Source organism: Lutjanus erythropterus, chromosome 14 (assembly GCF_056507025.1).
Source record: "Lutjanus erythropterus isolate fLutEry1 chromosome 14, fLutEry1.hap2, whole genome shotgun sequence".
In the NCBI taxonomy this organism is placed as follows: domain Eukaryota; kingdom Metazoa; phylum Chordata; class Actinopteri; order Lutjaniformes; family Lutjanidae; genus Lutjanus; species Lutjanus erythropterus.
Genome location: NC_139330.1, coordinates 20,412,390 through 20,438,682, shown reverse-complemented (window position 1 = coordinate 20,438,682; position 26,293 = coordinate 20,412,390). Strand labels below are relative to the sequence as shown.

The following is a 26,293-nucleotide window of genomic DNA, read 5'->3' as shown; positions in this document are numbered from 1 at the left end:
TCGACCACGCAGTCTGGAGAAACAGGAAGAGACTTTCTGTCACATTTGTTTTGCAGAGGGAGGAGAAGCGGACATCGCACAGACGCCGTATGATTGCTAAAGGCTTCATTGTAAGATAGAGAGCTAATTTATAACGTTAAACTTCCTTTAACAAGCCTGACATATCGGCAGTTCAGAAATTATGCTACCGCGGGCTGTGTTTTGAGGAAGTTAGCATTGGCCCCCATTAAAAAACGAAGCCCCGCTTATCTTTTCGACATTTTAAGTGCATTCTTATTATTAAAGGCGTGTTTTAATCACGTTAAGACATTTAAGACACTCGAATAATTCGAGCAGTCTTCGTGTACATTTCGGCATGGATTTTCTTCATCTAAAATCGCACAATAAGGACACATGTTGCGTTTTCACACCTGCGCAGTCACAGCGCTTTCTACTCAATTAATCACGCAGGTTTGACCAGGAACTAGTCTAATGAGAAACGAGTCAAATGATTGACGAGCGTGAGGATGCTGCCAGTGACTTTTAACAACACAAGCTGCTTATTGTTTGTTGTTTCTCACCGTGAAGAGCTGGGTAAACATCCAAACATTCAAATAGTCACTTAAGACTAGTCTGCGGCACCGAAAACGGCACAAAACAAACATGATAGCATTATTTTTAATCAGTGTAGAGACTATTAGCCAGGGCCATTATTGCCAAAGTCCATTATTCTATCTATGAGTCTATTACCAGCTTGCTAAATGGCAGGCGGTGTGTGCAGCGCTTATCCAAAGTGCACTGTACCATTGTTTGGCTCAGAAATTTCTCGCCTTTATTGTCAGTTCAGGCAAACCCCCGATGAATACAGTGAGAGCTGCAAGAGTAGAAACAAGAAAGTTGAAGCAGACGCATTTGTGATCGCATACCATGACAGATGTGCTGGTGTGTGTGTATGTGTGTGTGTGTGTGTGTGTGTGTGTGAAGAGGGGGTGCAACTGCAAGTCTTAAATGAAATACTGTAAATGCATGACTACTTTTTATCACACAGTCTTTGTTTAATCTAAAAATAAATGCAGCCATTCTTAAATTAAAACTGTAGACTGAATTGAGCAGTGGAGCATTTTTATTTTTTTTATTTTCCAAATTGCTTTAGGGCTGCAACTATATTTTTGTTATAACTTTGGTTATAAATTGGTCTATAAAATGTTCGAAATGTCCATCACAGTGTCCAAAAGCTCAAGGTGACACCCTCAGATTGCCTATTTTGTCCATCCAACAGTCTAAAGCCTCCCAAAAATTCAGTATACTATCACATAAGACAAAGAAAAGCTGCAAATCCTCTAGACTGATCAATTAATTGATTATTAATTAACTATTAAAGTGATTTCCAATTAATCAATCAATCAATTAATCATTTGGATCATTCTAATTTAAAAAAAAGTCCAAATTCTCTTTTTTCAGCTCCTCAAGTGTGACTATTTTGTGGGTTCTTTACTCATCTATGACAGTGAACTGAATTTCTTTGGGTTGTGGATAAAACAAAATATTTAACTTTGTAATCTCAGGATTTGTGAAATGATCAACATTTTTCAAATTTTTTAGCACTTTATATACAACTAATCTATTAATCAAGAAAATAACCAATTCATCGATAATGAAAATAATTTTTAATTGCAGTTCTAAAAAACCTCACATATCAGAAGCTGGATTGAGGAATTGTTGTTATTTTTCCTAGAGAAAATGTAGATTGAAAGGATTAATTAATTATCAGAGTAGTAGCAAGTTGCAATCAATCAATTAATTGTTTTAGCTCTAGTTTGTTTAATGTTGCTTGATTACAGAATTAGTCTGCAAGACTGCATTTAGTGAGTGTTACAAGTTTAAAGCACATGGTGAATTTCTTTTTGAAGTGTTTGTCTCGCTGATAAAGATCGGACCTACAGATTTAAAAAAAATCCTTTTAGATTTAAAATGTAAATATTGCAGACAAAATTTGCTGAAAGTGACAAGTCTGTTGACATACTTGAGCTGCAATGATTAATTGAAGTAATGATAAGTCAAGTGACTTTTTGCTATTTTTTGAAATTGTTACTACTTTGATGATTGATTGTTTGTTTGAGCCACTTTTATGAGCAAAAATTGTGGTTACAGCCTCTCAGATTTGAGGATTTGCTACTTTCCCAAGCTGTCTATGTTTGTAAAGTAAATATATTTGGATTCTGGTCTGTGTATCGGACAAAACAATGCATGTGAAAATGTCACCTTGGACTCTGGGAAACTGTGATCAACATTTTTCATTATTTTCTGATATTTCATAGACTAAACAAATAATTTATTAATTTAGAAAAGTTTCAGCAGAATATAGATGGTGAAAATAATCATTAGCTGCAGCTCTATATATGTCACAATTATTAGACAAACATATGAGTTAGAAATTCTTAAAGTAAATTGCATGTGCTACTAAAAATGAAAAAAGAGAGAGATATTTTATTTGTACCCTTTATACACTTTCAGATCAAGGTTCCAGGAAGGAAAGGTTTCCTTAGTTGAAACTCTTACAATCAATGTGACCTTTATTTATTATAACCCCCATCTCTCAAAAACTCACATATAACATAGTCAATCATCTCTCCTTCCCTCAAAGTAAAAATAAAAAAGGAACTGCTGTCTGGTTATTGCCAGTATCCATCTCAGTCGTCAGAAAAGCTGCACGTTTTTGCTGTTGTTAAGGGCTGGAAACCAGAATCCCATCGGAGTTGCACCCTAAGGAACAAATTTAATGCTAGAAAAACATCCCGACCATCAACCAAAAATGACGGATTGAAAATAATGTCGAGCTATCTTGGGAATCCCCCACCAGACAAGGGAACAGACTGCATTGTTTTTCTCATTTATGTGATATATAGAACAGAAAGAGGGGAAAAAATGGGCGATTTATTGGTTAGATAGGCGTATTCTTTTCCATGCACAAAAGAAATATTGGATAGTAATGTGGGGATCAAGTCACATCATGACAGTGTTTGGAGGCTAGGTGTTCAAATATGTAAGTCATCATCCGGTGGTGGCCCGCTAGGTTTTCAATAGATCATTCAATGCAAATATGTGTGGGAAATTGTGAAAGTTGCCACATGAATATGTCAATGAACGAGTGTAATTTGTGCTTCCTTAGCAGGGCAGCGAGATGAAGAAGCAGAGGGAGAGCCAGTGCACTCAGAAGACCATCTCATTGCTGAGCCCCCTGGGGACGATCCAAGTCAGTGGATGTGAGAATGGTGTGCACACCATCCAGATCCTAATGGATGTCGCACCTGCTGAAAGGTACTGTACAACAGCCGGGATGGTGACGTGATAAACAAAGGTGTGAAATTTACAGGCGGACAGAATCCACTCCTGTGATGGAGTGCCACCATTCCTCATTGGAAGCAGGGCATTTTTGTAGATCCCACAAGAAATATCCTGGAGAAAGTTGGGCAAATATGAGCCGGCACTAGAAATATGAGGGGCACTAGAATACAGTTGGGCTTGAAATTAGATTTCTGATGGCATGTGGTTGTGATTCTTCCTGCAGTATATTTGAAATTTCAGAAAAATAACTTGTTTATTACCCACAAGGGAGTTGATTAGAGCTGATGTCTGTGGGGTCAGCAAAGGCCATGGGGAGCATGGACTGTTCGCTCCTGTTTATTTATGTTTCCTCCAAGTTGCATGCAGTAGTTCTGAGTGTCAACCGACACTCTGAAATGTAATACGTGATTGCATTTCATGCCCTGCCCATCCCTCAAAATTGTTAGAATGTTGACAGTCTTACTGAAGCGATTGAAACTGATTAAACTCAGCGTTAATAAGCACTTATTCCTTATTTTTACAGGTCCACATCCTACATCTCAGATTAGTTTTGATTAGATTGAAATTAAATATCCATGTATCGCAGATTCGCATTTGATAAACTTGAATGGTTTGGGAAATTAAACCATTTCCAAATGCACCCGGATAGGAAGCTATCCTTTTGAAAATGTATGTTCAAATTCTAATTTATGGAAACCCATTAATGACCTTGTATATTATACCTCAACATGTGTTTCCTTCCCGACTGTCTGCTATTTCCTAAAATTCATCAAGCAGTAAAAACATTCCACTTGTTGTTAATGAGTTGAAGTGAGAAAATTAATAATATGGAATTTTGATTATGGAAGATGTCCTGTAACCATGCGCAAGCACCTTTCTCCGTCTCCTTGTGAACAGGGTTTAATTTGTGTGTTCAGGTTCAGTAGGAATATGCAAATGAATTTAATGATTCGCATCACTAGATCATTTCTCAGTTTAATATCATTTGCTACGTCGGTCATAAGTGAGGCTTCGATCACGTCGCTGTCTCTGTATGTTCTCAAAGGTGTGAGCAAGAAATCATTAAAGAAAATGTTTAGATTTTATCACGACCAGTTGAATGCGACGTTATTGTCACAGGGCAGGGGAACTAGAGCCACCTCAGATATATGGAGTAACGCAATGTAAACAGGCATTAAGGGAGGCGAGATAAAGTGACAAAATATAGGCTTATCTGTGCAACCGGCTTTACATGTAGATCTCACAAAAGCCCGCCTGTAGCAGTAATAGTTCAAATCAGCCATTTCCATTGATTTATTTATGACATACTAAACAAGGCTCTTTCTAGCTTTGGATGTGGTGTGGCACAGGCTTAGGAAGTCAGTGTGATAAATGATCTCTAAGAGCATATTTTGGATAAGGGAAATAGATAACGTCCATGCATAACATACAGGAAGACCTACAGTAGATGTTTGTGAGCAAGTCACAGCTTTGATGGCTTATATGACTGTTTGCTTTCTTGTTTTTTTTCAGAATTCACTATAGGTTGGTGTTGAACAGCTGCAGCAGCAACAAAAGCATTGTTGGCATTGATAGATAGTTATTGATAAATGCTATTATAGCTACATAAACGCCCTTGAAGTATTGCTTACACACCATGACCGTCAGCTCTTTCTAATAGAAACGTCTCAAGCCCCTTTTGCTTCCTAACTGATCTTAGGAACATTTCCTAAAATCAACCTCCTCTGCCAGTCTAACGACAGCCCTGAAGGCACCATCAGATGAACAAATTCATTACATCTCAACAACCCCTGTTGGGGCCCTACGCACCAGCCTCCCTGTTAACCAGCTTTTTCCCCCCTTTTAGTTTTTAGCATGGCCTCGGCGTTCACAGAAAAATGATACGCATTTTGTTTACAGGAGATTACTATTATCTGAAATATGATGCTTCTTGCCTCTTTCACACAGAGCACAGACACATAATACAGAGGAAATCATAGAGTACTTTTTTATTAGGGTGAAAAATGAAAAAAGGGCTGGACTCCTGCCCCGAGACATTTTGTGAGCATATTATTTTACAATGCTTTGATCAATTTGTCTGTCAAGCTGGCTGAGATGTGGGGGAGCAGGAAAAAAGCAATTTAGCTTGTGAGGTCCTCAATAGAAATGTACTACAGGAGCCTGTGTATGACATGTTGCATTAGAACCTGAGTAGCCTTTATTGCCTGATAATGTCGCGAGGCAATGCTGATATCAATCACCCTTTAACAGCCAATATGATGTGTTTTTATGAGAAGAAAAGAAAAAATAATGCATGAAGCATTTCTTGGAAAATAATTGATTTAATTCTGAGCTGAGGGATTTCTACTTTTAACAACATAAAAAATATTGTGTGGAAAAAAACAGGCACAAAATGTGCTAGAAGCTAAAAATTGTAAGGAACAAGCTCTTTGCATATGCTCCTATAGAAAATTGTAATTAATTTTACACGGATAAACATTCTGTCTCATTTGCATATAGATATAAACAATATATTTGTGCATCTGAATTCCCAGCACACCCAGGTCACGTGGGCTGCCTAAAATCCTAAGTGGCTAAAACCCAAAATTATCATTATATTTCCCAGGCCATAAATCCGCCTTTTTTCTCTGACACAAAGCCTTATAAATCTGTGTCTGATTTTTCACATTGCACATTGTTTTTAGTTAATGATTTTCATCTGTTTGTTGTTGCTGTGATAGTGGGGAAATGTACCATATGCTCCGGCAAAAGACAAATGATTAGCAAATGAAATTCTGGACAGCTGTCTGACTGAAAGCGTTTGGTTGATAGCATTCTGCTACCATAATTAGCTTAAGCTTTGGGTTAATTAACTTTCTACCTGGATATGCATAATAATAGCATTCTGCAGAAAGCCAAGGAGCTTCCAGTATATCAGCAGCAAAGGCTTGCTTTTTATTTTGTATTTCGGCAGCATATTTCAATTTCAAGAGGCGATTTAGCTCGGGAGCATCGTCAAATATTGTAGATTTTACTCCCCAAGCCAGATAATTCTGAAACAATAGGGGTGTATTATGTGGCAGAAATGCCATTTCTGAATGTAATTAAAGCGGATGAAAGCAATCACCAATTTTTAAACGCTTTTGTCTAGCATGAGGCCTACTTGTAAAAAAAAATACCCATCAAGAGGAGAAAAGAGGCAAGAGAACCCCCAAGTCCTTATATAAGAGGCCTTTGAGACTGAAGTGAAGTACAACAGTAATTAGTCTTTTGTATGAATTTGCCGGCCATGGTCATGATTAGTTAAGCATATGAGAGGGACTGCAGGACTGCATTGGTCTTAAGGAGGAGGGTGTTAAAGTCTATTTATCACCAGTTATCCTCACAGCTTTCCATTATCACTGACAACACTGGATGGGGCCTGAGAACAGCCTAATTGTTCTGAGGTGGAGTGTTTTTGTGTCAAAGCCGTCACCCCAGTCACATTGGCATTCATAAGCAGCCAGACATTTTCCATCTATCTAGCCCTAATACCCAAGCTGTCACAACAGCTTTTACACACTACCAACGCTGGTGTGAAATATCTGAGGTGATGCATTTATCGTTTTTCTCACACTCATGTAGTGTTGTGAATCAATGTCCTGGTTCACACTGAATAGCAGTATGGTAAATGTGTTCCCTGTTTGGGGCCTGTTTACATGATGTGCTCACACACCGGGAACCATATCAACGACATCTTTTTTTTTTCTCCACTATAATTTCTCTCTCTTTTCCTCTCCGTCTGTTTTTCTTTCTCTTCCTCTCTTTTATATTTAGTAGGGGTCCACAGGGCTGGCTATCAAAAATGCCAATACTGGTACCAGTGTAGATATCTGTTCTTGAGTGATGCTTTTTTAAAAAATAAAAAGACATTATAAGCAAAAGGATAATTACATTACACATTACAGTGCAATTACTTACTTTAAAGGAAGAAGCTGGTCAAAGACCTGGAAGCACCTGGAGAAACTGACTTTGCACAATTTACTCAGCCTCGAAAAACTGGACTTAAATGAGGAAATTGAGAGAATATTTGATATAATATTTAAAAGTATCAAAGTTTGGCACCAGGCCAGAGGGGTATAAGAAGTAAGCTGAATATCTATGGGTTGTGGGCAAAACAAGACATTTGAGGATGTCACCTTGGGCTCTGGAAAACATTTTCACCACTCCATTTACACCATCTGACAATGTATGGCTCAAACAACTAATCAACTAATTGTGAAAATAATCAACAGATTAATTGATGATGGAAATAATTATTAGTTGTATCCCCAATCTTCATTTTCCTGTTTGCCTAAAAAAGTAAATCTCAGATTTTATGCATATGGTTGTGTGTTCTTTATACTGTGTCAGTTGTCTGAAAAATTTAATCAAAAAATAGAAATATATCGCTTTTCTTGACGTATCACTGTATATTGCAATATATTGAATTGTAACCCCTGTATCTTGATACATATCTTATCACCAGATTCTTGTCAATGCACAGCAGTAGGGGTGTGCCGTATTGTTCACAATATATCATAATTTTCCATAATTGTTCTGTGACAAAAAAGTCAAAATTATTCATATCCTGATAATGGCAATATTATGACTTCAGCCGTGTGGAAGTGGTTTGATTACAGAAGATCTATGTAGGAAGTGCAAGAGGACTGTAGCAACAAAAGGTGGCAATACAACAAATTAATTTCACCATCTCAGAAGCAGAAGCACCCAGCTGGGTACAAGGAGAGCCAAAAATCCAGAGAGGAGAGCCCAACAGCTATTTTGGATTCTAAACCAAAAATATTTTTCAGTGTTTTGTCATATCATCAAGAATATTGTTATTGCAGAATACCCTAAAATATTGTGATATTGTTTTAGGGCCGTGTTGCCCACCCCTACACAGCCTTAATATTTTAGTTTACCACATAATTGCAATCAGATTAAATTATCATTTTGCTTAAACCCTGTACTAAATAAACTGCTTACATTTGTAACTAAACTGCTTTGTCATACAAACTGTGATGTGCTGAGATATTGAATGAAACCATCAATAAAGCAAGGCGGGAGACTTTTTGACGGAGTCCCTTTAGAAATGGCATGAATAATTCATTGTGTAATGATATTCAGATGATTTTTGTTCTATTTTTTACTGCGGCCTTAGAATATTGTTTTGCATGTTGTGAAGTGTAGTACTCAGCTGCGTATTCATTAAGGTGCTGCTCCCACTGGCCCCTGGACCCATCTGTGCTCTATGTTTATGCCTCCATCTCTCGGGACCGTCCCAATCAGGCTGCATGTGCCATTTCCTGTGTAAACCAACACCTGTGTAACACACTACCTGTAAACCGCCCCACACAGACGAGACACTGACATTCACTCGGATGAAAATCTGCAAATGTTGTGGTTTCTAAAGCAGAACCTCCAGGGTGAGGACAGGAGCCGAGTGAGAGTTACCCTTCGCAGTGGAGATGCAGCTAAAAGCAGCTCCTGCAGTTTTTTTTTTTTTTTTTTTCTGTTTTGTGTTGTTGTTGTTTTTTTTCTTCCCTGCTGTCGACCGGGAAGTTTTTTCCAGCACGAGGGTTGTGGTAGTTTGTTTTAGAACTTGATTGGATTCTATATCTGCAACATGCAGAAGTGTACAGTGTGTGACATACTAAAGCAATATGCAGAGAGATGATTCCGCTCTGACATCTTGGAGAGGAGTACGAGTCAATTATGCCCAAGTGTTGTTCTTGCTTATCTTCCTGCGGCACCAAACAAGGATTTAGTCAAGGATTTAGGGGTGAGGGGGCGGTGGTGGGGATCATGGTAAGCGGTTCACAACAAAACACTCAAAACTCCTGGGAGCGGGCACTGATTTAAAAATAAATTACAGAAGACGAAGCGCTAACACTCAAGGGCCCTCAGCAGTGCTGGCGTACACAGGTGAAGATTAGCCTCCTCGCTAATCAGAGGAACAAGGCAGTAATTTGCTCTGAACACAGACAGTAATTAGGACTTGGTGACACTGGATTCCCATAATGCCTTTGAGCTTGACGTGGTCAAATTTTGACAGAGGCTATCCATGCAGGGTCACTGTCCCCCCAGTCTCCCGGCCCTCTTCAGCGGAGGCTCTAAAAGGTCCCTGCAGTTACAGGGGATCCCTAATGTACTTTATGCCTCCCTCACTGGCTCCTTACCATTCGGGTAATTGGAATCTCTTACTGTGGCACTTGAGAATAGAGGCTAAAAACACTATTTGAAACTGCTCAGTAGTCTGTTGTAGATAAACATTGCTGCGTCGGGGTGTGGATACACTACATAATGGAGTAAGAGTTAAGGCTCTGGTAATACATGCCTTCACTGACTCCTGTGGCTAGCCAGTTGGGAGAAGACCTAATTGTTGTGTGCTTTGTTGCCTACTCTGCAGTATTTTACCACCACCTTTATGTATTGGATTGAGCGTTGCGGCCTCTTCGGCGGACATTCGCTAATAAGAGTTGTTGGATATCTGGAGAGCAGTTTATCTGGCCCAGTTGTTTTTATTTTGAAACGGCGGAGCACAAAACGCAGAACAGAATAGGAAGCATTCCTTACAGCTCACAACTCTGAAAGCGCTCGACTTAACTGCCGCTGTAGTCAGATAGGCATCTGAATGATCTTCAAATGGTTGAACGAGCCGCATTGAGCAAGTGGCTTACAATTGTATCACAGCCTTTGGCTCAGAGACCATCAGGATCTTGACATTCATAGAGACATGCTGTATTTTTTTCCCTTTTTAGACAGTCATTTTAGGCTTTTTTCATGCTCTCTTGAGTCTTTGACGTCTCTGAGTTAAGTATCTGCAGCTATAAGGCTGAGGAAAATATTGGACTGCTCTTGGCCTTTTCTATTTCATCCTCTGACCCGCCATGTTACCCATGATCGGTGAAGGAGAACTCTGGCAGGCTGTGTCAAAAGTGACAGCCGATCGAGTCGGGATGAGCGCCATCACGCTTCACAGGATGGAGGCATGAGTTCTGAGTTTTTCCCCCTTTTTGTGCAATATACCATTACACCCTTCGCCAGATTCCTTTCAATTAGATCCTGTGGTTAACCTGTTTCATTCTTATGTCTGTAGCTGATAGAAAAAGTCTCACTTGAAGTCTTGTGCAACTAGAGATACGGAATATGCCAAAGGAAATTGACAAATTTAATGTCAGCTATTCTCTTTTTTTTCTCCTTTGTCTCCTTTGATTGTTTCTTCCAGGATGAATGAAATAACCTCCAACATTATATAAATGCCCAATTCATTCTTTATATTAGAGTTGGAAAATAGGTAGAACTCCAAATGACTCCCACTTTACGCAGCAATGATTTATGGTAATTGGAAATTGATTGTGACAGGAGCACAATATTAGAAATTTTCTCAAATCACAATCTTCTATCAAGGGAAATATTCTTTTTAGTGCAGCAGATCCTGGCTAGTTTGGAATTAGTTTCTTATTTCCTTACCTGTGATGAAACAGTAAACGCCTGAAGGACACTGAAAAAAAGTAGGATTTTAACTCATCAAAAGATAATAAATAACAATTTTGCTTTAACCAAATTTGATTTGTTTGTTCAAACTGACACACACTTGTGAAACACAGTTATTGAAATATTGCTTATAATCACTACTAATTATAATTTGTTCGGGCTGGGCAATACATGAGACTAGATACCATTTTGGATTATATCGTGAAATGGTGGAAGTGTCATCTTGTCTTGGTTTTAAAGGCTGCATTGTAGTAGTCAAGTAAAGTAAAGTCATTTTCTGAGACTGTTATAGCTGTTCTATTATTTGCCTTTACCCACTTAGTCATTATATCCACTAGAGCTACAACTATGAATCAATTCTTAATTGACGAATAAAATTAATTGTTAACTATTTTAATAATTGCTGAATCATTTTGAGTCATTTTTTGATTTAAATGTCACATCAGGATGTCACGTTGGACTTTGGAAAACATTTGTCACCATTTTCTGACATTTACCAGACCAGAAAATAATCAACAGATGAATCTATACTGAAAATAATCACAGTTGCAGCCCTAATATCCACATTATTGGTGATTTTTTTTTATCAAAAACTCTAATTGTGATAATATTTTGTGAAAGCGTCACTGTCAGTATAGCCCAGTCCTAACTACTTTATATACTGTTTGTTAATTTAATCCACAGTAATGCATCATCATTCTATAAGATCAACATATGTTTGCACAATTTGAGGATCTACAGTAAGTTATTTTAGAGAAAATGTGTATATTGTCATATATGTTGTTCACTACAAAATAGAACAATATCAAGTTATTATTTATAAGCCTTAGTCCTAGTTTTTATACAGAGGACTGGAGTTACTTTAAGACAATATGAAGATTGCTCCTCCTCAGAGAGTGTCTTTGTAATTAGCCCAACATTTATTACACATCTCTAATCTCTCACTTGAAGAGGGCAGAGTTTGTAATGTGCTGGTCTGGACTCTATAAAGATCACATGATGCTGCTTGATTTGTGATTCACTGAAGCGACTGGAAATGTTGCCAGCGCAGCTACATCTCCACTGCCCACATGCTCTTTAAAAACAATCCCCCATTGCACCTAGAGGTGACAGACTTCAGCTCGACTGATGTTGTTCCACTTTTATTTATTTATTTTGGTGTTGTTTACCGGCCATAACATGTACTGCATTGCATTAACTTTTACTACTGTCAATGTTGTATCACTCAAAACACCTCTAAAGCTGGCGCATCCATAACGGAGGGCTGAGGGGAGAGGGAAAATTAGCCACGGTGACAAGTCTGAAGTGTGAGCTGGAGGTCAAAGGTGCCAAGCCTTAAGCAAAGGTGCTCTAGCCTTTGTCCGGTAGATTGTAAGGGCCTGCGGGTCCAACAGGAACATTTCCACACACAATATCCCCGAGCTGTCAGTGTGCAGCGGCTGGAACATCCTCTCAGAGAGAAAGAGGGGCTGTGGAGGGGTAGAGGAGGTGGTGGGAGGAGGCGCGGTGGGGGTGGAGGGGATAGGGTTGTAGAGAGGGAACAGTGGCCTGAAGATCCTTGCCGAGAGAAAGAGAGGTGGGGGGATGGATGGCGGGTGGGTGGGTGTCTGGGGGTGTAGGTGGTGGGGAGCCAAAAGAGCTGGAGTGGGAGGATAGAGAAATAGAGAGGGGGAAATGAGGAGGGAGAGCTGGGGGGAGGAAGGGGAAGGGAGGGGAGGGGAGGGATAGAAAGGAGAGACAATGACAAGTAGGGGCTGGCTGGGCACTCACCCATGCCGACAGAGATTGCCATGAGCCATGGCCATTGTTTGAGCGGGTCTCAGCGCAGGACCTGCCGGTGGGTTTCCGAGTTTTCACCACTCCGCTATAAACTGCTGTGCGGTTTATTTAGAAATGAGAGTATTTACACATTTTACTGTATTTACACCCACTGTTAAACGGCACCCGGGAGATTTCCATCGCACAGCCACAAACTAGCAGGCAGAGCGGCTTCCCTGAAAACTGACCTGCTCAGTCATAACACTCCAGTAAACCTCAGCTTCATGTGTCCAATATAAAACGTTGCTCAAACTGTGACCTGCAGAAGTGTAAAAACACTTTAGGGCCGCGTTGTTACGGCAGCGCAGGAGAGAGACGGTCTGTGTGTTTAACAAAGTAAATGTCTATTATTAATACCGTACAGGATAAGCCAATTTTGAAAAAGGGGCACTTAAATGGTGATATTATTTATTTATAAGTCCTGTACACCAGTTAATGGAATTGGCGGCCAGCGTTAGATCCACAACACAGCTTGAGGTCCACTTTGCAGTAATGCACATGCTAAGAGAGGACCTTCCCAGTAGGGTCTTTAAGTGTCAAATATGGGTCAGTCTGCTTGCATTGACCTGGGGGGTGGTCAGCAGCGGAGAGAAATTCAGCTGTTAAGTGATGCCAACTCAACCATCGGCAAATTCCTCCAAGCATCTACTCATGCTAAGATGCACGTCCAAGTGCAGCGCTTTGCTGGCCAGCACTGCTCTGGCCAAAAAATCCATTTATTCTTGTCATGAACTATAAACTAGACCCAAGCAGAGTTGAAACTGTTGTTAACGCTGTGCTCTTAACTTTTTCCCGTAACAGCTGCAAGACTTTTGAAAACTCTTCTGTTTTTTTCCTTTGCTGGTTCTGCTCCCTTAAAGTTGTTTGAAATAAACTGTTAGCACCGTTCCTCATGACCCGACAATGTTTTCTTTCATACTCTATCATGCTGCACTTCATATGAATATAGATCTACTGTAACAAACGTCTGGATTACTGTCTTTCTTTCTGTCTTTCACTGCTCTGATGTTTGTCAGAGCCCACATGCGCAAGTTTTTGAACATGACTTGAATGAGCAACTTAAGTTTCACTCAGAAAATTATGTTTTCCTGCACATTTTATTTTTTATTTAAAGCTGCTACAAAGAGCTTTCATATTTCGATGATTTTGGAGGCCCCTGTGGACAAAAGCAGCAGTATTTCCTCCTTAATAACCCCAAAATACATCAAAATTAATTAAAGCTACAACAAGGAAAGTTGAAACTGTCTCAATTTAATATAGATGCCTCTGTATGACCTGCGCAAGCAAACAAGACCCTTAATAAGCCAGCTGGCTGTGTCTGTAATGTTATTCTTGATGGCTGCCACCTTGTTGGATTCTCCTTGAAACTCCTTAGATGAAACAAGACTTTCCCAGGCATAGTTACAGTGAGTTGTACATTAGCCAGCTAAAAAGAAACAAGAGAAAATATTTAAGTAAAATAATTTCATTTTTAATGTTATATTTTTGTGGTTATTGTTGAACTACCAGTTATTTCCACAAGAAGATCCAAAATCATCCAAATGTGAAAATTTCTTGTAGTTACTCCTCCTGCTTCTTTTTAATCATCTAATGTGACTCACTTTATGGATGGTCTTGTGTGCTTATGTAGGCTGTATAGAGGCATTATTATTGAATTGAGACAGTTTCAAAACCAGTTAAAACTCCTTTTAGTAGCTTTAATCGTTATTTAACCAGTTGAGATAAAATCTCTCTTAAGAATAAGAGGGCAGCAAAGTTACATGTCAAGTGCACATTGATTACATGCAATAAAGAAAAATTAAAAATACAATTGAGGACATAAGAAATAGTACAATATGAAAGAAATCAAATGCACAGAGAAAATGCATGCTAAATGAATTACATATTACAGCAGGAACATTTTATGATAAAAACTTAAGTTAGCTTTTGTTTAAAACTACTTAAAGAGATAAGGGATGGTAGATTGAGTCTAGCTGCGGGTCATTCTAAGTCCAGGGGCATTTGTTGCAGCCCAAATGCATAATTTTAGATTTTAAACATGTCTTGATTGAGCAACTTTCACTCAGCAAATTATGTCATCTTGCATCTGTATCACCCGTGGCATGTTATTACACTCTTGTGACATATTTTAGCACTGTTCCAACCAAGAATTGGGTATTATGATTGCTCCTCTGATCCCCACCTCAACTCCCCATCCTGCCTTATATCCCTCACAGGAGCGGCAAGGCCCCCCTGAGCTGTGTGGTCAACGATAGCCCGGCAGAAACGAGCCCCGAGTTGCAGCGCTGCGTCGAATGGCTCCAGGCGTACTTCAGTGAGCCGCGGACCGCTGGGAGTCTCCCGCTCCCTGCCTTTCACCACCCCGCCCTGCAAGGAGGTCTGTCATGGATAAATATTTGCAGAGCCATGACTGGGATCAGGCTTTCACTCTTAATTGTCAGTTACATCACTTACACTCACTGGCTCACTGTGTTATAATGAAGTATTTTATGGCTGAGGGAGAGGGGAGAGAGACTGAGAGCGGAGGAGAAGCGAGTGAGTGGGTGAGCGCAGGAGAGAGAACAGAACACAGAGCTGTAACTTGGTTCAGTAATCTGTGGCAGCTCTTACCACGCGTGTTAGTCTTGGCAAGCTTTTCCATGATTCTTGGCACATTCTTTGAAACTGATCGAATTCCACTCTTGACATTTTCAGACAGGAAGCTTTTTTTTCTTCAATGACAACATGTGAATGGTGGTAAAGTTTGAATGAGCTTATTGTTGGCTTGACCAGTCACCTAGGGCGAGTAAAAATGAAAGCACCCCAAAACGGACAATTAGTGTCCTTTCAACTGGTAGCTGTGGCTGTGGAGTGAATGATGGAGGGCACCCAGGACAAAAATGAGGAATTAATTATCAGAGATCACCCTGAGCACAGTTAAATGTGGTATATTATAGGAATGTGACATACCAAAAACTCAAGGTCCGATAACACCAAGATAACAAGTCAACAATACAATATTTATTGTGATATTAAAGGGGAAATCTACAACCATGATATGTCATCAGAGATTAAAGAAACGTTAAGTTGAGCTTATCTGACAAACAACATTGCAGACACAGTGTCCTCCTTTGAAATTTCTATTTTGGGCTGGAATAACTGTTTTTGTCGTAAAAAATCACTAATAATCTTGGAAAATGTGTAGATGTTTGTAATGGTTAAAATGGGCAATGTGTTAATGGAGTCTGGCAGGATGTGACTGAACACAAACTCCAGAGTGTGTATTTTTGGAGCAGTGGGCTTTTGCTTTCAGAATAACTGGTTTCGCTTTAAAACAGCTGTGTGGAGTTGTTTGTTATTGTCAGTTTACGATGTTGTTTGCATCTTACATACCTGCAGTGTTCCCGCAGCCTGGCTGAGTTTCCACATGCCTGTCAAATCAAAATCAGGAGCATGAACTTTTTTCAAACAATATTTGTCACAAATAATGATATAATGGATAGTAAAAAGTAAAATGATTTCATTCTCCACCTCATTTAGCTCATAATGTTTACATTCAATTCTTTCCTCTTCAGTTACACCTCTTTATCTTCCTGTTTCAATATGTAGTGGTAAAATATTGTCATAAAAAAAATGTCTCAATACCGTACTGGACTATGATGATACCTACCATGATATTACATGGTTAATTATTTTATTTTATTATTTTATTTTATAAAAGAACTGCTACCAACTGTTGCATTATTTTTGTTTTGCAGAAACATACATAATTTAAACATTCATCAGTTCCAACATTCGTTGCTTAGGTCACTGCTGGCTACTTTAATTTTATTTTGTTAAAGAGAGAAAGCAGAAGCACTTTAACTTTAACCTGTATTAATTTGAACATAACATGAAATGGGTAAACTTAACCTAAAAATCCCAGCCTGGAGTAGAAATGTCAAATGAGGACACCATGGCGGTAGCGTTGTTGTTGTAAGTATCTCTGATTCCATATCAAGGTCATTTTATGATAAATTACAGTAAATGTATTACATATTTCTCCTCCGAGTACCAAGTAAGATGACAGACTTGAGGAAAATATTCCCAAAAAAAACTACTTAATTACTGTAATTGTAATTAGTTACTTCCACCCATGGGCATTATGCTGTTTGATAATGACGGGCTAACATGCTGGAATGTTTTGTTTGTAGTTAATGTCTCTGAATAATCCCGAGAGGGTTGGGTCATGAAAATGACCAGACATGACAATGAAATATTCATTCATTCATTCATTCATACATTCATTCATACATTTTTCATATCTGTGGCATTTTTTTGTTTAGAGGAAACAAACAATACATGATGGCTGACAACTCATTTTTGAAATCATAAACTTATCGTGCCGTTTTCAAAACAATTACATTTCTTTGTCACACTGAGACGCTCGTTGCATTTTAACTTAAAGATTTCGCAGAAGCCGCTCATTTAGACCCAGAAGCACACCTACACAGGGAAAAAAAAAATAACTCTAATATATGCATTTAACAATTGTGCCTCTCTTCCCCTGCAATCAGGCCTTAGTCGCTCTCTAATTTCATGCAGATCTGCAGTGCTTGAGTGATGGCATTTTCAATGAGCAGGTACTCCATCGAGACCCTGTATACAGCTATGAGTCCCACGCTCCCGCAAAGGCAATGCAGAAATACATCAGGACCAATTACGATATCAACTTTCAGTGTGATTCCCTTCGCCACCAAGTGCTTGTGTACCAGCCCCAGGCTCTTTCAAATCGCATCTCATCTGAAGTCTTTGGGGTTTTAATTAAATTTCAGGATAGATGGAATTCTTCATTAGTACCTGATCTGAATAGGTGATTGTGCTGTGTTCCACCTCTCTCCCTCGCCTGTTGTTTTGGGGCTCAGTAAATACAGGGTTTAGGCTTGGATTGCTCTCAGTAGTCAGAACCACAGGCCATGCCAGTATAAAAATGTTAAATGTGAGCATCAAGAGTATTTGTCTTTTGAGGGAGGAAAATAGAAGGTTTCCTTTTTCTTTTCTTTTTTTTTTTGCTTGTTGATTCACAAATATTAAGGATTAGTTTTTGCCTTGCTGCTGTACAAATTCCTCCTCGATCTAGTCATGCAGCCGCCTGCCTGCCTGCCTGCCTGGGAAAAAAAAATACAAGTTTAATCAGGTCATTACAATCTGTGACAACCAACTTTTGTTTGCTCAGTTATCTTGTGGGAGAACCTGAACGCGACAGCGCTCTCGCTGCACTTGTCATGTAATATTGAGTTGTGACCTTCACTTGAAGTGTTGCCATGTTTATTTACACATTTCTGACAAAACAAGCCACTTTTCATATTAGCTGTCACGATATACCTGAGCAACAGAGGTGACATGAAAGGAGGCGCGAGGTGCAGTTTTCTATACTGTCTGACTGATTGTCATGCGCAACATCACACGCAAGTTCGGTCGTCAGAGGTAGAGGAGCGGCGAGTGCGTGCGTGTGTCCTGCTCGGGGAGCTTGTGCGTGTTTGTGTGTGTGTGTGTGTGTGTGTGTGTGTGCACTCGCATTCAGCCCCCCCTTCAAAAAAACACAGACACCATCATGAGTTCTAAAACGATGCATATTCTTATCTCATTAATTATACATCCATATGTAACAGACGAGAGGATCTTAGTCTCGGTAAGCGGCACAGGGAATATGCGGGGAGGGGGGCCAGGCAAAGGGGGGGAAGGGCGCTCTTCAAAGCCCAAATGACTGTGTTCCTGCAGGAGCCTGAACCTCCCCCTGTGCACAGCGCAGGGCGAGATGAGACACTCACCAGGACTCGCCCCTGTGATGTGGAGAGGAATTAGGGAAATGAACGTTTTCAGAATATCGAATAATCAGAGAATCATCAGCACCCCGTCAGCCTTCAAAAGTATGGATCCCTCAAGACTCAAGAGACACTTTGACTGGGAGTCAAAGTCTTCCCTCCCATTAGACACAAAGGATAATGAGGTAGCTGCATTTCCACTATTGTCTTTTTATTGTCACAGGCATGTATGAGGTGACTGTCAGCTGGAAGTCATCTCCCAAAATCTATCATTAAGATCTGGAGAGCTGGTGGTGGAATTCAATTTATTGTTTTTTTTTTTGGCTTTCAAAATGCTCTCATATATAAAACTATGAGCCAATCAATCATATATGTCAATATCTTCATAATAACTGGATTGGTTCGATTCCACTCTGGGTCAATCTCTGTCTCTGCAGTGGCCCTATCACCTGGCCTCACTGCAGGTAATGACCTGTGACATAATTATGGGATGTCTGTAAACATGTAAGTGGTTCCTCTCAACTTTTATTTAAACAATTGACATCCCTGCACCCCGATCTAAAGAGGGTCCTGACCCCAGACACAGCGTATTAGGCCCTTTATGAAGTATGGGGCTAGGGGACTGCTCTCCAAATCATTGCTGGTCACCTCGAGTGACCTGCGTGAAGTCTCTGTCACTAACACTGATGAGGGCAAAGTTCTTTAACCTCTGCAGCTGCGGATAGAAAGCGAAGACCACTTGTTTTTTTGTCCAGAAACTATTGGAGATGTGAGACCTTCCAGGAGAAACAGCTGCACAGGATTTATAAAAGGTGTAAACAGCCCCTGTTGTAGCTTGTTGCTCGGTCTGCTCGTAGGCGAAAGCGAAGCTCTGCTGGCATGACACTGACTTTGGTTGTTTGTCAATAACGTTTGCATCAACGGGGATTTGTCCTCGCCACAGTCTGGGCAAGTTGTCATCTACCCACCAGTGACAAAGCGATATCAATATGTACCACGCACATCATGTGGCCAAATCCGAGCTTTATGAGGGAGAATAATGCATAAAAGAAATTTCAGGGGTGTATCTTATCTCCTCATAACATTAAGTCTGTCTGCGTAAGAGCCCGTCATCTCGTTGACAGCGTGATTATTACCTGAAAAATTATTAAACAGTACCTACGGGCCTTGTTCAAGACAAAGAACTCACATGGGTGCGCATCAATCAAATATATCCCCTTTAGGTTTTACACTTATTCCCCCCAGTTTAGGCAAATTGCCTTGTTCGCGTGGCTTTGTGTAGCGGAGAGTGACTATAAGGTAGCGAGGGAGCCTGGGGAGCAAAGGATGTTCACTCTGTAGAAGAGAGACAGGGGTGTGACATGTTTTCACACAATGCCAATTTAGAGGGATTTCTCATAGATCACTTGTCATGTGCTCTCTTAGACCATATAAATGAGAGAGAATGGGAGATCACTAATTGAATTTTCATGACTGAGTACATGTATATACTAGAAGAATGTCACCCCCTCTTGATAACGAGACCATTGTTCCCCATCTTGTTCTCTTCTCCGCACCAAAAAAAAAAAGTGTTGTTCTCTTGCTAACACAAGCTCGGTGCATCAGTGTCTCAAGGTTTCCGAGATGCTTCAAATACTTTTTCCCCCTCTTTTTCTTTTAGCAATCAGAGCTAGACAAACACGCCTCTCAGTCACTGCCTGGTAATCCAGAAAAAAAAAGATAATGCTACTGCTAAAGTGCTAATGAAATCAAAGCCGTTAATGTGGTCGGTTAAGCTGCGGATGATTTGAAGAATTCCGCCATTTAAGTGAAGATGATATAATGAATCTACTCTGAATAGAAAGCAATTAAAAGGACAAATTGGTCTGATTAACCTCAAAGTCATCCCACTGCCACAAATGGTATGCAACATTCAAATTATTATTATTAAAAATCTGGAGCAGATTTGCAGTCTTTTTGGCCTCTCTTAATCCTTTTAAATGAAGGAGCGAACTTTTTTAATTTTAGCTGTGACCTTTTCAAAGCATAACCTAGATTTTTCTGCCATAGAAATAATTTTCTCACATCTGCTTCTGTAGCATGTTGATACTAGTGCTGAGGTCAAATTGAGGGACTTCGATGTATTTAGTTGTTTAATGAGTCTTGTAAAGGAGAAAGAGGGAGTCAGAGGAAGAAAAAACACACAGTTGGACATTATGAAAAACTATTAAGTGGATCAAAATGTTGTGATTTATCCAACTTCAAAACACTGGTTTATTTCAAAGGAGTAATAATCTGCTAAACTGTTATCTTGTTGTCAGTCAGCTGTCTGAGTTTGACTGATTAAACGAGGAACTCTGCTCTTCCTCTGTTCTCTCTCTCTGTTTCTTTCTCTCTGTCCTCTGCTTTGTGGTGAAGACGCGTTCACCAGCCGCGTGCTGCAGGTACTTCTGAGGGATGTGAAGTTTGGAGAGACGGTCTCGTACAAACGCCTCGCTGAGATGGCGGGAAACCCCAGAGCGGTGCGGGCGGTGGGAGGGGCCATGAGGAGGAACCCGGTGAGTGTGGCTGACATTGATTGACAGGCTTCTCTCTTACTTACTTTATTTAGTCAGAGAGAGGAAGTTTTCATTTTTATTAGATTTTAATGAATGTTGTGTGCAAACAGTAAAGCAGCCTGTAGTCACAGGTTAATTAGTAATTTTATAAGAGTAGTAAATAAGCAATTTCATAACCACAACATCACTTACAGTGTTAAATATGGAGCTGAAATGATCAGTTGGTTAGTTGATTCCACAGATTATTCATCTGCAAGTATTTTAATAATCTGTTAATCATTTGAGACACTTTTTAAAGCAAAAATTCAAATAATTCTCTGGTTAAGTCTTATAAAATGTGAGGATTTGTTGCTTTTCTCTGTTTCATATCACTGCAAACAAAAAATCTGTTGGTTTTGGACCATTTGCAAAACACAAGACACTTGAAATCATCACCTTGGAAACTGTGATGATATTTTCACCGTTTTCTGATGTTTTTATGGACTAATCGATTTGTTGGGAAAATAATTGACAGATTAATCAATAATGAAAATAATTATAAATTGTGGCACTAATTAAATATTCTTTAATGTAATTTGGATTATGTGACACAAGTAGAGCCTGACTGATACTAGATTTTTGGGGCTGATTCTAATACTGATATTAGGGAGTAAAAAAAAATCTGACATTGATATGTGGGACAGTATTTTTTATACAGAATAAAGTATACAGAATGCAGAATATATACATAAACACACAATTTTTGCAGTGATCCCTCAAAAGGGATTAACACTTTTATCAAATATATGTAATGATGGCAGGATGTTTGAAACTGTAAACTTTCACTGGTATTTTTAATAATTATAAATAACTCTAGATAAAAAAACCCACACAAATAGAGCAAAATATATGTATTTATTAAACCCCAATTCAGAACATGGATCAAATATATATAAAATGCTATCCATAAAGCTAACAAATAAATCCTGTATTATGTTCTTTTACAGGTGCATATCAGACAACAGATACAGATATAGACAGATTTAGCTGTGATAGGCCAATATCAGGCTGATTATATCAGTCGACCGATATATCTCTTGTGCTCTAGAAACAACTGCATATGAGCTGCAATAAGGGTTTCCATAAATGTTTTTTATGCTGTAATTGTGTATAAACGTTTATATAAAGGTTAAATAAATGAATTAATGAAATGGTGAAATAAGTAGCAGGTAAATACACACATACAGAAAGAAATAAAAAAAAAAAACCATGATGTTTAATGTATACTGTGGGTACATTTAAACATATGTGATCCAATAATGACTTACCATTAAAATAAAAACATAAAAAGTAAGGATCTGTAGAGTGATTTTCATCTCTTTTGTTTCTGCACTACCTACAGAAAAGTATGTGAGTGCTCCACTAGAGTTTTATAATAAAATAATATTTAAAAATCTCCCTGATGCAGGATATGTGATCTAAACCGTAGGTGTGTTCGAATATGTGCAATGGGCGAAATCAACGCCTCCCCTCTGTGAACGGCTGAGAAGTAAAAGTCTACCTACAGCGCAATTTTAAGCCCACACCTTTTGTTCCCGTCCTCTCAAGTCTTTACTGTAGATGTTCGCTGCAAATCTCCGATTCTTGTAGGAAACCTGGCCCGCATCGTTTTGCCCATGAATCCACTGTGTACAAAATGGAGGGCTAGAGGGCAAGTGGTGTGTCTTCTTTTGATCAAACCCTTTGATCAAAGCCCGTTTAGCTCTGCCCATGTAGTGCTGTGGGCACCACCGGTGTGCTCTGTGAGGCAGAGAACACTTCTTGTGCAGAAATGCAGCCAGTGAGATGTTCTCCCTCACATGTGCTGTGAAATAGCTCATCTCGGTGCTATGCTTCTCCTCTGATGCTGCTTTTGTTATTAAAGTGGGGAAGAAAGTCATTTATAATAACAAAAAGTAATTTCAAAGGCAGAATAAATGCAAATAAACCATAAAAAATAACATTTGTGTGTTTTTAAAACCACTCGCTACTTTTTTATATACTTTATATGTTACATTAGCCAATGGCATCGCTTCTGGATGGCTGTATAATACCTCTCAGTCTCATGTTTTACAGACATTTCTTTCCTTTCGTCAGGGAGGCTGGGAGCCTGAGCCCTCAGCTCCTGATACACATCCAGAGTCAGATTGTCAGTGTCAATTACTTGTCAGTAGCGCTGCTCCACTCAGGCTTCAGCTGTGAAAAGCTCAGTGTGCTCAATCGATCCTCGCCTCTCTGTGGCACTTCTTCTTCACCAGGATTTGAGTATTGATAAGCCTGGTGTAGTGCTCTTTTCCCCCCAAGTGAAGAGGCAGATCCGAAGGCCTTGAGGGTACCCTGCTCTCCCTCCAAACCCGGGGAACAGTATTGATTGGAATACTCTAGCAGTATTTCTCTGTCTGCAAGGTTAATCTGGGGCTCGGAAAGTTTTATTGCTGTTGATATGGGAGCGGGCTTAATGATGGATTTGAACCGAAACACACTGCATGTCCAACTTTTCCTATAAAAGGCTGGAGATGCAGCCATCAAGTCGGGATAACTCGGTTAAATTGGAGGAATCCAGTCACAGTGCAGCAGCGGTTGTGATGTTTTTCTATTTGCTATAACGAGAACAAAATGAGGGCAACATTAAGAATATTTTAAAAGAAATAATTGCTGTGATTCACTCCCAACCATTGCCACTCTTCTTGTTCTGAATTCACAATGATCGAAGTGTTTTAGGCTTGCTTGTTTAATCTTTCTCCAGCCATTTAGTTTACAAAGAACTCGGGACCCCCCTGGCAGTCGTCTGCAACAAGAGTAAACGCTCCACCGACTTCCTCTTTTTAATGATCACAGGGTTATCAGATCTTAATGTTGACACCCTCTCGATTGAATATTCATCCTGCTGGTGTTTTTGCCCATTAATTTTTGATTGCTTCTTTGCTTTACACTATTAAAGAGTAAAAAACATTTATACCCAAAGACTGAGCCATCACCCTGAATGTGGATTTGTGCAGGATCAAACCAGACACTTCTGGTGTGGCACTTTGTTTTCATGCAGTGCATGAAACATAAAAAAGGCAACAACAAAAAAAAAGAAAGTGCAGATTCATATTTTCTGCACGTTGGTTACTTTTAAGTCATACCGTTTATGCAGTAAATCAGAGGTTCTTTAATACATAATACATGTCTACTATCAGTACCTCCAACTGTTGTGGTGCTGTGACAGTAAATGTCAACCCGAGAATAAGAAAGCAGTCGATTTTTAAAGCTCCAGTCCGTATTTTTTTCAAATATTAGTTTTGTGGTAACAGTACTGATTAAAACTTTTACGGTGAAAATATGCTTTTTGCAACCCTCCTTACTGGATTTATAAATTGGAGAATAACATTTAAATAAAAAAACAGAGGCAAACATTTTTAAAGTGTCTCCGTTGGTGCGTAAAAATATTTGCAGAACTTGTTCACATGTTTATTTCCTCCAAGCTGAATCTTCTCTCTGTGTCTGCCCGTGCCAGGTTCCTCTCCTCATCCCCTGCCACCGAGTCATTTCGAGCAGTGGACAGAGTGGGCCGTACATGAGCGGCAAGGGCAACCATCTCAAACAATGGCTGCTCACCCATGAGAGGCAGTGAGGGGAAGGCTAAAGCATGACAGAGGCCAACTGTCCTTCATTCAGTAGACACACACACACACACACACACACAAGGCCAGTATTTTTTTTAAGAACACAAAACAGGGCCATAAAAAAGTTTAGCGTGCTTGGCACACTCTGTGGAACAACTGGAGGTACTTGTAGATATTCAGTTTATACTCCTTTTTTTAAATCTAAGAATAGAGATGCTGCATAGTTAATGTGATACAGAGTTGTTGCAGAATTAGAATGTACAAAAATAGCTTAAACAGAGAACAGTAGGAATTACAAACATATGCTCCCGTGGGTCTCCGTTGCGTTTGCCAGATAGTGCTGGAATGGTTTTTCTAAAGAATTATTATTCCCTTAAAAATATGTCTCTTGCATTGTTGTTGTTGTTGTTTTTTTTTTTCCTAAGCAGAATTAGTCTTTGTACCTCTCGTTGGTTTTTTAATTTCCTGCCAAGTGAATGCTTTGTTCAACATCCAGTGATAAAGGCTCTGAATTTTACTGCTACAAAGCTTTGTAGTGAAGCATTTGTTTTGTCTTCATTTAGATCTCATTGTTTGCTCTCGCCTTATAATCCACCTAGAGCGGAGATGTCTTATGCATTATATACTGCACTTTTGTTACCTTTAAACATGTTTAAATAAATATGTCTCAAAATGACAAATCCTGCCTTTTCATCATTTTAATTGTATTTAATTTTAAAATTGATTCCATGTAACGTTCAGCTCAGTTCAGCTCATAATTAATTATGCTGTATGTCTTCTCTCCTCACTGCAGCTCTCTGTATGTCAGAGCTCCTTTTTTATTTCTGAGTGGTGTTTTCCATTAGAGGGCAGTACAGAACGGGAAACAGAAATCAACATTTCAACCTTGAATTCATCCTGCACATTTAATCTGTGACTTAAATGTTTATATGTTATTTTATTTTCATCACAACCCTCTTTAAACCCTTTGGGATGAATTATTCTTTCTTTTAAAAGAGCGTACGAAGAGGGGAGCAGCAGTGGTGGTGTGTGTTCAGAAAAATCAGTTTAGCTTTAATTGAATGTGTCCAGCACTTTTTATTTTCCACATTTCCTCATGATGATCTCTTGTAACATTGACAGTTTAGTCTTTTTTTCCACTAAATTCTTGATTCTCCTGACCGCCTAGTGCAGCTCCAGAGTGACCCTTACTTGCCCATAGTTATTCCTCCTCTGTTCAGCCCAGGTAGCCTAATAATCCACCCTCCAAAAATAACCCCAGCTCTAACCTTTGCACAACCAATTCAAGTGGCCCACTCGCTGAATACATTTGAACTTTGCTGCATTTTTGAATTTCTTATATCCGCTCAGCTCGGTGCAGCTGTCTCGCCGTGCTGCTGGACTCGCTTTCCTCTGCCGTTGGAGCACCATCGCGGCGTAGATGTTGAGGCAGCAGACAGGCAGATGAAGAATGAGACTCAGTCTGTGGTTTCACAGAGGGCTAATGATGCCTGTGGTGACTACAGGCTACAGTCAGCCCCCTAACGAAGGGAGCTGTGACACAGCCACAAGGGGTCCCATTTAAGCCAGGCGCACTCTGAAGTGCACTGTAAGCACCCTCCTTTTTTGCTTGTGGCTAAGTAAATTCTAAGGAATGCTACGAATTTAGCAACCAGAGATACTGATGTCTGTGGAGTTGATGTTAAAAAACAAGTCCAGCATCAAAGCT

The 26,293-nt window shown here is 39.5% G+C and overlaps 1 protein-coding gene across 1 annotated transcript; it reads left to right on the top strand.

Annotated features, from left to right (window-relative positions):
* Window positions 1–25,265, top strand: LOC146315513 (methylated-DNA--protein-cysteine methyltransferase-like). The gene is made up of 5 exons (XM_084736520.1): window positions 1–110; window positions 3,149–3,297; window positions 14,856–15,016; window positions 20,820–20,959; window positions 24,477–25,265. The coding sequence occupies exons 1-5, from the start codon at window positions 90–92 to the stop codon at window positions 24,591–24,593; spliced, it is 588 nt and encodes a 195-aa protein (XP_084592646.1). The 5' UTR covers window positions 1–89; the 3' UTR covers window positions 24,594–25,265.
* Window positions 25,266–26,293: the final 1,028 nt, after the last annotated feature.

What these genes read in the sequence shown, in the direction of transcription:
- LOC146315513 (XM_084736520.1), top strand. Translation starts at nt 90, where the DNA reads ATGATTGCTAAAGGCTTCATT. An exon ending in CCACCCCGCCCTGCAAGGAG is followed by an intron (nt 15,017 to 20,819) that starts GTCTGTCATGGA and finishes TTTGTGGTGAAG; the next exon opens with ACGCGTTCACCAGCCGCGTG. An exon ending in GGGCCATGAGGAGGAACCCG is followed by an intron (nt 20,960 to 24,476) that starts GTGAGTGTGGCT and finishes TGCCCGTGCCAG; the next exon opens with GTTCCTCTCCTCATCCCCTG.